This window comes from Aethalodelphis obliquidens, unplaced genomic scaffold, assembly GCF_003676395.1.
Source record: "Aethalodelphis obliquidens isolate GAN/ISIS:26980383/991018 unplaced genomic scaffold, ASM367639v1 scaffold26, whole genome shotgun sequence".
In the NCBI taxonomy this organism is placed as follows: domain Eukaryota; kingdom Metazoa; phylum Chordata; class Mammalia; order Artiodactyla; family Delphinidae; genus Aethalodelphis; species Aethalodelphis obliquidens.
In genome coordinates, this window is record NW_020837970.1 from 23,676,203 (window position 1) to 23,689,305 (window position 13,103).

At 34.3% G+C, this 13,103-nt stretch overlaps 1 protein-coding gene across 2 annotated transcripts in view; it reads right to left on the reverse strand.

Moving 5' to 3' along the window:
• Positions 1-13,103, reverse strand: part of IREB2 (iron responsive element binding protein 2) — a 48,937-nt gene that overhangs the window by 15,838 nt on the left and 19,996 nt on the right. The window contains exons 4-11 of one of the 2 annotated variants that reach the window (XM_027123726.1): positions 12,311-12,448; positions 11,210-11,428; positions 8,813-8,882; positions 8,135-8,318; positions 6,933-7,072; positions 4,295-4,466; positions 2,244-2,344; positions 87-203 (exon numbers count right to left, since the gene is read on the reverse strand). In XM_027123726.1, the coding sequence (XP_026979527.1) occupies positions 87-203; positions 2,244-2,344; positions 4,295-4,466; positions 6,933-7,072; positions 8,135-8,318; positions 8,813-8,882; positions 11,210-11,428; positions 12,311-12,448 (1,141 nt within the window). The remainder of the gene's footprint in view (positions 1-86; positions 204-2,243; positions 2,345-4,294; positions 4,467-6,932; positions 7,073-8,134; positions 8,319-8,812; positions 8,883-11,209; positions 11,429-12,310; positions 12,449-13,103) is intronic. The other variant, XM_027123727.1, reaches the window with a different exon arrangement.

A 13,103-nucleotide genomic window follows, 5' to 3' on the forward strand; every position in this document is an offset into this window, starting at 1 on the left:
CAGAAGTTGATTGAGTTCATGGGTCATCCTGCTAGTTCTTCACTACTTACTTAGCACAAAGTGTATTGACAAATAAGGTAATCTACCTTTTCATTTAAGCAAGCTTGGAAATCACTTTTCATATCTGTCAAAGCAACTCTATCTTGAGGTCTTTTTGGACCACTGACAGATGGAACTATTGAATTCAGATTAATCTGGATCACCTAGGAAATGAGAGAAAAGAGGGAGAAAAGTAATTAGAATTCGTAAGTACAGATTCCAACATGAGTACTACTTTCTGATGCAGAATGAATATGCTCACATTTGTTTTAATGCAATTTGTTTTAATGGTGATATACACTCCCAAGAAATATTTTAAAACAACTCCATTTAATTTATGAAACATAATATATAAAAATTTGCTAAAAGACTAGCAGACCAGTATGCAAACTAGCACAACACCAACCATACAGTCTATATAAAACTTTTTTCCCCCAAATGGTTTCTTCCCACAAAGATAACACTGTCTTCACACATGCCTGATGATAAAGTAGATGCCTGTGCCAGCTAAGTTTATTGCTTCTGAGCTCCAAATTCATCCTTCTTTGCCTGCTCTGTGATAACAGAGGTGGGCTCAGTAAACATTTCTCCTTTCTCAGCTTGTACGATGTTAAGTCTGGTCAATAGAGGGTGCTTGGGGGACACAGCAGAAAAGGGTTTTTCTACTCCTGGTTCTAGTTCAGCTAGCCAGGCCCCTGCAGACCATGCTTTTATTCCTTGGTTTTAAAAAAATCATATTTTATAAAAATTCCACCTCCCAGCTAGGTTTCTATTAATTTCTTCTGGTATTTCTACCATTTCCCTATGTACATTTTATTTGTGTATAATCAATTCAAACAAATTTTTTTCACTACGGCTTTCATCATTATTTAACAGCCCTGTTTATTCTGGTTGAGCACAACTGAAACACCTGCTTTTCCTACACTTTTATTTCATGGATCCAGGTGATCCTAGTCTGTGTATGTATTAGTTTCTCTTGAAATCAACATCCTGGTGAATTTTAGTTTTATTTCTTATCTATCTGGTCAGGTTTTTAATAGGCACATTTATTCCATTTCATTATACCACCAAAATGTTTCCATTTAATTGTTCTTATTCTTTCCCTTTTTAAAAAAAATGTGGACAGAGCACTAGATTTGATAAATGGTGCTGAAAGGGACCAGAAAATAATCAGAGAAGTTAGAAGATTTGCCCAGAACGTCACACAAATTCAATTCCTATGGGTTCTATATGGCACTCAATATACTATATGTATTCACTTATTCACCTAACATGTTACTGAACATCCACTATGTGCCACGCACTCTTCTAGGAGCTGGGGACAGAGTGCCAAACAAAGTAGGTGAAGTTCCTGTCCTCATGGAGCCTACTTGTATTCATTCTAGTGAGGGAAAGACAGGCAAATAATTATACAAATTGATAGGTATCAGGCAGGGATACAAGCTATGAGGAAAAATAAAGCTGGGTGAGAAAATGGATTTCCCAAGAAAAAAGAGCTTAACAGTTAACCATACCAATGATAACACCAAGTTGATTTAGATCCCTGACACACTTCTAGAAAGTGAATTTTATTACAACTTTCCTGAAAGTGAATTCTACCTACTTCAATATAAATTTCCAAAAGATAAGAAATATTTACTTAGACTGTAAAAATATCTTTAACATTTAAGATCACATAACTGTATATCCCCTTCATAACGGTGGATTTTTTACAAAGTATAGACATTAACCAGGTGCAGACATCATCAAAATTGATATTTGGGGAGTAGATTATAGTATTCTTATCCTAAAATAGAAAAAAATTAGACTGATAAATCGAGTCAATTTTATATTTTAAGTAGTAAAAATTGAGACTTGATAAAATGTCACAAAATTTACTGTAATATAAATCTATGTAAAATTAATGAATAAAATCAGAGTTGGGTCACAAATAACATTACCTTGTTAAATAATAACAGCTATCATTTATTGAGGACTTACTATGTGCTTGAAACTGTCATAATGAATTTGTACTTAACCTCTTAAGAATCATATGAGGTAGATATTATCTTCATATTTCAGAGATGAGGAAACTGAGGCAAAAAGGTTAAAAAAGTGCCCAGGTTGTACAGCTGGTAAGTCTTAGAGGTGGGATTCAAACCCAGGTGGTCAGGCTCCAGAATTTACAGTCTTAACTACTATTAGGTGGGTTATTGTGTATATACCTGGGAATACTCAGGTTCTCTTGAATTATCCTGGTCATTTCGAAACAATTTCACAGCTTTAAGGTATGTTTCCATTGACTTGAGTTTGGCTTTGTCAAAACCTAAAAAGATGATTAACAACAATAAAAATCCTTTCAGAAATTTTTAAATCTTTGGGGGTAACGATGCCGAATTTCAGTGATGAGCAAGAAACAAATATTACTTATTACTAAGCACTCAGAAAAGATTTCTTTACAAATTGGTATTATTCTCAATAGTAAAAATTTTACCCTTCATGAAAACACTTTATAAAATACATACCAGAACCCCCCCTTTTAAAAGTTACTCAATCACAGACAAGATAAGAAATACTGAGCCAGTTATATAAAACTCACAAAAATATTGTTTCCAAGAGAAAAGCCAATAACAAAATTCAACATAATAAATCACTAGCCACCATGAAAGATGAAATTCATTACTTTCCCTAAACAATAAGCAACATTAATATAATAGTCAAAATGAAAGAATAAAGTAAATGAAAGTTAAGAATAAAGTAAATGAAAGTTAAGAATAGTTTTACAGAGCAGGATAGAGATTTAACAAGATCTTCCAGAAATTAAAAGAACTTAGATGTTAACAATAAAGTTTCCAATTAAACATTCTGGTAGTTATCTGTAAGCTTGATGAGAAGTAAGTAACTGTGGCAGATTATATTTGCCAATGACTGCCACAACAATATCTATCCCAAGTTACATGTTCTCTTACAATGTGATATTGACATTCAACCATCAAGAGGTAGAATCTACGTTCATTCCCCTTAAACCTAAGCAATGTAATTTCTAGCCGGCTAGCTGGCTAACTGGCATGTACCTTCTCCCCAACCCCCTACACCCCTGCTCTCTCAGGTTACCAACCCTTGAAAAGCCACCATGTGAGAAAGCCCAGATTATATATTCAGAAACCATAAATAGGTGTTCTGGCTGACAGTCCCAGCTGAGTTCCCAGCTGACGGCCAGCATTCACTGCCAGACATTCAAGTGAACAAACCTTCAGGATTCCTGGCCCTAGCTTTTAAGTCTTGCAGTTGAGGCTCCAGACATCATGAAGCAGAGACAATCTGTACCTGTATGAATTAATGACCCACTGAAACTATGCAGCAATAAATGATTATTGCTGTTTTAAGCCACTAAGTTTTAGGACAATTTGTTACAGTGACAGATCATTATGACATTAATTAATATCAATATGTAAGGAATAAGGCATTTCTCTCTTGAACATTCTGCCACCCAAAATCTAGTTTAGAGAAAACTCTGTATTCTATGAGGACCATTCCTTCCAAGGTTCCAAAGGACCAGTCATCCATTTTGCCATTTGACTTATCATAATCTGCCCCCAAACTGAAGAATACTAGGATATATCTCCCCAATATACTTATGATGAGATTAGTAGTTCAGTAATGATCTCTTAAAAAAAGAAGTGGATCAAATAAAGAGACCCTGCTTTTTAAAGAATAGGGGCCTTATAAAACCAACACATTCTGGTTTTGCAAGTATTTTCTATATTAGTCAACAGAAGAGTGGTCAAAGTTCCTAGTTAATCAGGCTACAATAAGAATTTGGAACCTGTAACCCTATGCTGCTTTTCACAAAATTATGTGCTTCTTCTTTAGATAGAGCACTGGTTCCCAAACTCTGTCTCGTGGCTCCTCTCTTCCTGTATGTAGAAGAGAACAGCTGTAAATGTGCGCAAGCCTGACTTCCATTAAATTGCAACCTCTGATCACTAACAGGGTGGAGGTATCCATTATTAATCATTGGGAAAACGTGAGGCAAAGATAGCAGTTTGAATAACTCCTCTAAACTGCTGTAAATGGGTTACAGTGGATTAGGGTTTGAGGACACAACACTCTTTAAACACATCTGATGCAGTTTATTTCAAAGCTGCTGTTTTAAAATAAGACAATTTCATGAACATTAAATAACATGTACAAGGTAGTAATTTATTATACAATATTTCAGATAGACACATTGGAAATGTAACACATTTATCCTAGTGATCTTATACGTTCTTACCTGTATGTTCTAAATGTTTTAATGTCACATTGTCAACAGGGAAAAAGCTGAGGATAGCACCATATTCTGGACACATGTTTGCTATTGTAGTTCGATCTACTATAGATAACTGTGAAACTCCACTTCCAAAAAACTCAACAAACTTTCCAGCCACTCCTACTTGTCTGAGGTGCTATATAAGGAGATACATAGAAACACACACAAAATTAGCATGGATTTTCTGAAAACTATAAAATCTAATCTTTAATCCATTACTACTGACAGTGAAAGAGGTCCTCTGTTATTTTTATGAAACATCAACTCATTCTGGTTTTCCAGGTATTTTAAGGTAAACAGTCAATAGAAGAGTGGTCAAATGTTACTATTAGGGTAGAAAAGGGCTTGAAAGTTCAAAATGGCTAAGATTCCCGTTTTAATGTCTCTGAAATCAGCGTATACCTTAGACTCTATGGTGTGTCTGTTAGCTGGCAGTCTTCTTTCTTTCTTAGCAGCACGTAAAACAGTGGTGCTTCTAACCAATGATGGCATCTTAGATTTAGTGAAATACTAATATACTGATGAAACTGTGTATTTAAATTCAAAAAATTATATACTGCTATAAAAATTCTTTGAATTCCAACTACTGATCCAAATATTTACAGCATCACTAATTATAGGTAAATTTCTTTTTTTTAAAGATATTTTGTTTTTGATGGGGACCATTTTTAAAGTCTTTATTGAATTTGTTACAATACTGCTTCTGTTTTATGTTTTTGGTTTTTTTGGCCATGATGCATGTGGGATCTTAGCTCCCTGACCAGGGATCGAACCCGCACCCCCTGCACTAGAAGGTGAAGCCTTAACCACTGGACCACCAGGGAAGCCCCCCTAGGTAAATTTCATTGATAGGATTTAACATATGGCCTCAAATTTAATTCCTTCTAAAATCATTTTTCTTATTACTCATTTTTAAGTAACCAAAACAGCTACCCACCTCCTCTCAATTGTAAAATGGTGTCAGAATGGTATAGAGGGACTGCTCAGCACAGTGACGATGTATGAAACAACATTCAACCTATGAATAACATTAAGCTCTAACATTTTATAAGTGCTAAGGATCACTTAATCCAAACGTTTTATAGATGCAGAAACTCAACCCTAAAAGAAAGATGTTTCCTAATTTTCACTGTTTTATTTTTGAGGATAAGAGCCATATAGATTAGATATAGCAAGCCAAATGCTGCTTTCCCCAAATTAATGAGGTACCACAATATACATTTTGAAAAACAATATATGATTAATCCTACAAAGATCATGAATAGAACAGGACCTCAAATATGGGACAAAATAATCAAAAAGGTACATCTACATAGTAAGTTTAATTTTTGCATCAATAAGCCAAAATGTCAAAAGTACACGTAGAACATTGTTAAGAAAAAATATAGCTGGAGGAATCTAAAAAGCACCATTAATTTTCAGGATGTGTGAAGGAAAAGAATTGATTTTTCTAAAATTATAACGGGATATCCCTTTTCCTGTAGGAATAATCCTTCAATTCTCTAATTTAACTTCTTGATCTTTTGGTACCACACACTGAATCAATCATTTCTGCAAGATGTCAATTTTTTTCTAATTAGGGAAGAGGGATCAATACTAAATGGTGAGAGGGAGGTAACACCATTTACTTTCCCTGCTGAGTATTCTGAAAGCCTTCAGACCAGTAACCTAACAGAAAATGCTGAGATACTGGGATCCAAATTGGAATTATTTGTGGAACATTTCCCAGGTTCATTCATTGAACAAAATGGGACTTAATCATTACAATAAAGTTAGTGAAAACGAGAAATTTAGGATGGAGAGTTACAAATTATTGTCTTTAGGAAACCCTACAGTACATATATTAAACGCATGCAGCCAATATTTTAAAAATTCAGAGAAAAAATTTCTATATAATACTTTTATCATTTCTTTTTATTTTTAATTGAAGTATAGTGGATTTACAATGTTGTGTTAGTTTCAGGTGTACAGCAGAGTGACTTTTGTTTTAAATGTTAAAATAGCCAATAGAAAAATCTGACACTACCACATTTTTACAGCCTATATTTTTTAAAGTACTAATACAGTAATAGTTTTCAGGGGACAAATGATTCAAATTTGTCAAATTAAAGGAGATGCAATTAGACATTTCCTAAATACGACTTTTTTTTTTTTTTTTTTAAATTCACGAAGGCAACAAACATTCACAGAGGCAATAAGGCATAATGGTTAAGAGCATGGACTTAAGAACCTGACTGCCGGGTGGGAAACCTTGTTCTACACTGACCATTCAGCCCTATGACCCTCTGGTTAAGTCATTAAACCTTACTGTGTCTCAGTTTTCACAGAATTAAAATAAGGATGGCAATAGTAACAATCTCATAGGCTTGTAATGAGGAATAAATGAGTTAACATGTCAAGAGAACAATGACACAACAAATTGTTTTGTACTTACTAGTATAAAGGGTTAAATTTTGCTATTATTACTATGATGATAACTATGATGACACAGCTAATAACATCACAGTGCTGAGGATGAGTTGATGAACCCAAATCCCTGCTCTTCTACTTACAAAAAAAATCATGTCCACTAAGTTATACAGCTAGCAAAATTTTAACTTACCTTTGTAATGCCAAGAACAACATCTATGGATGTAACAAAAGGATTCGATGAGCCAGTTAATTCACATCCAACCACCTCTGGTAAAGTAAGAGAAGCTGGCAGACCAAGCATAACTGCTTCTGTTTCAATACCTCCAACCCCTAATGTAATAAAGACAGGTATATGAGTATAGCGCATTTAAAGATAATTTATCTTTGTAACATCTAAATCTCTAGGTGTTTCACGAGCTTGTCTTACACAGTACCTTGCACAGAATTACTATAATGCTATTACTGTAGATATGGAACTCAAGTCTTCTCAAAAGAATGACTCCACTCATATGGTTGGAAAAAACTGATTTTTACCTTTATCTTAAATTCAGAAAACATTTAGTATCTATTATGCTAGATACTATGCTATGCTCAAGATACAGTATGAATAGAACCCAGCCCCTGTCAACCTCAAGAAGCTCAGTCTAATGATAAAGACAAAAAGCCAACAATTATAGCACCCTATAAAAGAGTACATGCACTCTGCCAGAGGGAATAGCTGATGCAAGCCGTGAGGTGCAATAGCACAGCCCACTCAGGTAAATAAAAGATGTGTTTGGGTAAATGGCTAAAGAGGCAACAGGTTGTGATGGGCCCTATAAAAAACATGAAGAGGGGGCTTCCCTGGTGGTGCAGCGGTTGAGAGTCCGCCTGCTGATGCAGGAGACACGGGTTTGTGCCCCGGTCCGCGGCATGAGGATCCCACATGCCGCGGAGCGGCTGGGCCCGTGAGCCATGGCCGCCGAGCCTGCGCGTCCGGAGCCTGTGCTCCGCAACGGGAGAGGCCACGACAGTGAGAGGCCCGCGTACCACACACACACAAAAAAAAAACATGAAGAAATTTGGATTTACAAAGAATGCTAGGATAAGCCACTGAAGGACTTTAAATAAGGGAATAAGCACATCACCTTCACAGACATCATCATCATCATCATCATCACTAAGCACTCCACAAATGGTAGTGCTGTGCTGGGCACAGTCCACATTTCTTTTCATAAATTCTCTCTTATACCACACTGTCCACAAACACTTGAATTAAGATTTACTTTTGTTCCTGCTGTTATACGTGAAAAAACAGCCTCAAAGAGGCTATAAAGACCCTGCTATTTATGTTCTTTTATAAATTTCCTGACATCCTCTCCCCCAAAGAATTAAATATAGTCATTTACTTACCCCACCCCAGAATCCCCAAACCATTCACCATGGTTATATGAGAATCTGTGCCAATGACACTGTCCGGAAAGAGGAGGTCCTTTTCTTCAAAAACCACTCTCGACAAATACTCTAAGTTTACTTGATGAGCCATTCCAGTTCCAGGAGGGATTACAGCCACATTCTTAAAAACTCTTGAACTCCACTGTATTTTATTTAAATTTAAGAAATTCAACTGTTAGCATATATCTGAATTTGCCTCATAATCAACATATAAATACTGACACTAAAAATATTTTACCAATGTTCATCATGGTCAAAGTTTACAGTACATAAAAACAAATACACAGATACTAAACCTAAATATATTCATTTTGCAGATTATTAAAACAAAATTAAGTCAAAGAAAAATGTTCCAATAGTCCAGATAAACAGTAGCTTTCAACTACATTCCAAGGATTCTCAGGGATGGGAAAAGGGGTAGGCCCAAGTAGAAGACCCTCCAAGCTCACTTGAATTAGAGCCACTGTTTTTAATATTTTGTTATACACTAGCGTTTCTGATTAAGATTTTATTTGAAGGAAAAAAAGTAAAAAAGGGTTCTACTGCTAGTGTTTAAAAACTTCTAAAGATATAAAAATCAAACCTTTCAATATTTCATAAACTCCTATTAAAAAATTTCCCCCCAGTCATTTATACCTTGAAAAATTGAAGCCTCTCTCGATTTCTGCCAAATTCTACTTCTTGATTTTTTAATACTGTTTCAGGTCTAAAAAGAAGAAGAACTGGCATTAAATATATGTATTACAGAAAAGACTTGCCTTGCTTCTAAGTCTACATATTTTAAAAATTCTGGGAATAGCAGTTTACTAGACTTCTCAGAATCAGTTATTTTCTTTTCAACAAGGAAGCTCTGCTTTAAGTAACACTAGAAAGCTACTGCAAGGACTTATTATTTAAGCCATGGTCCACACCAGTGTCCCAAACTGTACTTAACATGTAACACTGTGAGATTTGGCTAAAATATTAAAAGTAGCATGGTAACCTTTGTTGGATTTTCCACTGCAAGGAAAAAGAAGGGTTGTAGCTTAGTGAAAAATAAGCATGTACATCTCCACCCACTTAACTCTAGTACCAGTTAAACTAGGAGATACTTGTTGATTATCACAATGTAGCAATGACAAACAACTCAGCATCACTTTATAGTTTAAAAAGAGCTTTTGGTAAAAATTTTAAATTCATCTCACCCAAAATGGAAGGTTCTATTTTATATAAAGTAGCATTTTACTTTAAATGGATTATAAACCTATTTTACACGAATTATGTAAACTAAGAGATAAAAACAATTCACTGCCAAGCAGTAAACATAGTGCCATTTTTAGGAAGCTATTTTTATCTAATGGATATTTAAAAAAAATTATTTCTAACAGCTTTAAGTTGTTTATTTTCACTTGCCAGCTGGTGATTTAAGTGTTGACTAGAATATCAATATAACTTAAATTATACATGTCCTCCAGGGTCCAGATAATTATAGTTGTTTGTCAACTTTTTTAAAAAAACAAAGATTAATAATTCATTGCTGATTGATCATTTGAAGCCATAGCACATCTTAATAAGATTTTTCTTAGGACCTCAGGGAACATAGCTTTCTAGAGCCACTCCAATTATCTTACCTTTTCATAGTATATATAGCTACAAAGTACCACACAAACATTTATTAGCTCATAACCTGACTTCAAATCAGGCAGTGATTTCAAGTGCCAAATGTATGCTCTCAATTCTCTATCCCTCAATTTCTTGTTTGAGTCTATAATTAATACTTCACTGATGCATTAAAGCACATGAAAGAGTTACTATTTTCATACAACCAGGGACTATAACATATCTGATCTTAATACTTTGTAATTTAGAGTCAAAATTGAGGGGAAATGTTACACCAGATTGGATTTTTAGAAATAAAAACATACCATCTTAGCACTTCATACCAGTTATAAAAAGATACCCAAGAAAATCAATGATTTTTTGAATCAATAAATCTTCTTTTTCAGGAAATTAATTTCTAAATAAGAAGAGAAATTAATCTCAAAATTCAACATGTCCCTAACCATCAGGACAGCCAGGTAGGGAATAAAACTGCCATGATTTGATGGCAAAGGACCCACACATTATATTGAATTCTTAGAAAGGAAGAGCACCTGAGTTCACTTATAACCTGAGGCTTTACAGCTACATTGAGCACAAAATTTAGAACTACCCAGAATTTGAAAGATCCAATTTAGGGACAAATGAACTAATATATTATTTGATACTTACGATGAAATATGTGTTGATATTACTCTTAGCTAGCCTAAATCTTAAATGTGTTAAATTTTTTTCAATTTGAAAAAGTGTAAGTCATTTTTAACTCGTCTTTAAAAAATTTGACAGTCTAGTAAACAATGGGATAAACAACATAACTCTCTTAAAATAAGACTAAGACTTTGGAAACTTCATAGCATATAAAAATTCAAATTATAGAACTCTTTTTTTTATTTTGAAAAATTACCTATTAGGAAATTTAACCAACTCTTAAGAACGGGATTCTTTTCCAGGCAGGTTTACTACTTTCCATGGTACTATATAGGCAATTGCTTATCTAAAAGGGCTCATTAAGTTTATAACATATGATAATGATAATATTCTTAACATAGAGGTCTCAATGCAATAAGAAAGAATAAGAAATCTAATAGGAAAATAAAGCTAAAAATATAGATAGATTTCATAAAAGAAATCTGAATGAATAATGAGCATGTGAATGGTATAAATTCACTAAAATAAAAAATTTACAGTTCAAGGTAATTTTCTGTCTACATTAGTTACAAAAATTAAATATATTTACAGAAAATTCTTAAGAAAAGTTTTCTTCAAAGGAACAGAAATAAATCATGGTATTTAGAGACTACCATTTTCATTAACTTTGCTTCTTTCAGTACAATAGGAAGCACAGTAAATATGAAGGCAATGTAATAGGAATCAGGAGGGGAAGGAGAATAAACATGATTTCCTTAACTGAAAAATAATCTGGTACTAATAAATATTTTTAAAAACATCTCATACTCAGGCACTGGTTGCAAATGAAAAGGACATAGAATGGGTGTATTTTCGATCTGCGAAGAAAATCTTCCTGAGTTTCGGCCTAGTTCTCCAGAATCACACGATCCTCGGCAGGTAGTCTGGCCTCTGCAGGGAAGCTTCTTAGGCTGCACTCTAAGTGGAGAAAGCTTTCCTGCTTTCTGTAAGTCACCACCTCCAGGATTTGGAGCATTCTGTATTGCACTATCGTTCCAAAAGGAAACAAAATAAAACCATTTAAAAGTTACAGAAATTTAGCTCTTCAAAAAGCACACAACAGCAATGCTATCTGGAAGTAACAACTGAATGTTATTCAAAGGTTAATATATCATTTATTTCAGGTTTCAAAAGCAAATCTCAGATTACCAAAAAAAAAAAAGTTGATTTATTTAAATTTATGGAGATTAAAAAAAAATTGTGCCACTAAAATCATTTGCATATAGTAACTTTTGGCAAGTAGCAAAATCGATTTTTTTCCCCATCTAACTTAAAAGAAGTTCAGAGCCATCGTTTAATCTAGAGGGCAAAGGCTCTCACAGGTTTTAATAAATTGTAGCCTTTTCCATTACTCCAGGGAATGTAAAAAGAAAGCTGGTACATGAAAATAGAATCATGTCTTCTCTAGTTTGACTGTGGTCAAAATGACCTTTTAAATATAAGAAATTTATTTCAGTGGAAGGAAAATACAGCTGTAGTAAGCTCAGTGTTTTCAATCACCAATTTAGACATTAAAGGCTCACATCTTTAAATTCTCTCTGGAAGTTTAAAAACAAAAAGGAAATGAAGGCTTAATTAAGATATTCACTCCAAAAAGCAGGTTCTAGGCTTACACATATCTATAAAAAATGGCAGCAGAAATATACAAACATGAAAATCAGTTTAAATTTAGACTCAGTTAAAAAGAAAATTCACCAATACATAAAGTTTTCATCAGTTTTTTTTTGTATATTAGTCAATACTAACTGTAGCAAACTCTACTCTGGCACAAATTATCTCTATTCCCTTTCTTCTATACCACACACTCCCAGTGGACTGGCTGCCAGTCAACGTGCGTGGCTGTCTTTATAAATATGTGTATTAAAGTACCATTTGTTGAAGTCAATTTGTAAAGAATGATCAACCGTGAGATCTGTCGGACAGGCAGGATGGACTTTCTTAGGGTCACCTCCAAGAGTTTTCACTGCCTCCCTCATAGCAGCAAAATCCACCATTGCCGGTATTCCACTAAAAAATAAAGAATGATCAACTTCTAATTCTTCTTTTACATTTGCTCAAATGATCAATATGCATTTTTAAATTTAAAAAGTATCCCTTTTTAAGTTGCATTCATGTTTGATAATGTACGGGTTATCCAAAGTTAGATGTATCCTGGTTTAATGAGAATTAATATTAAATATTATCTGAGAATTTGAGGGCTCAAAGGTAAATGTGCCAAAAATACAACAGATGATTTTTAGAGGCATAAGAGAACTTCAAGGGAACTGCCTATGGAATTCTTTCTCTTGCCTTATATTTTAAGATACCCCTCCCTTTTCCCCAGCTCCAGCCCCTTCACTTCCAGTGCCTTCTTGTCTCCAAAGTTATCCACTAAATATATGGATATAGATATAGATGGATCTATATCTATACCTACATATATATCTCCAGCCAACTATATAAGAAGCATTTACCAAATGCCTTCAATGTGCTAGATACCAATGGTGTAAGACCAAATAAGGGAGAGTAACTGTTCTCAAGGAATTTGTAGGGAAGATAAAGTAGCAATTATAGAATAGTATCATAAGTACTACAGTAGCAGCATATACAGGGTACACAGAGCAGTAGCTTACAAACCAGATTTAGGTGGGTGGGTGAAGGGGATGTTCTTATTTGTCTAGCT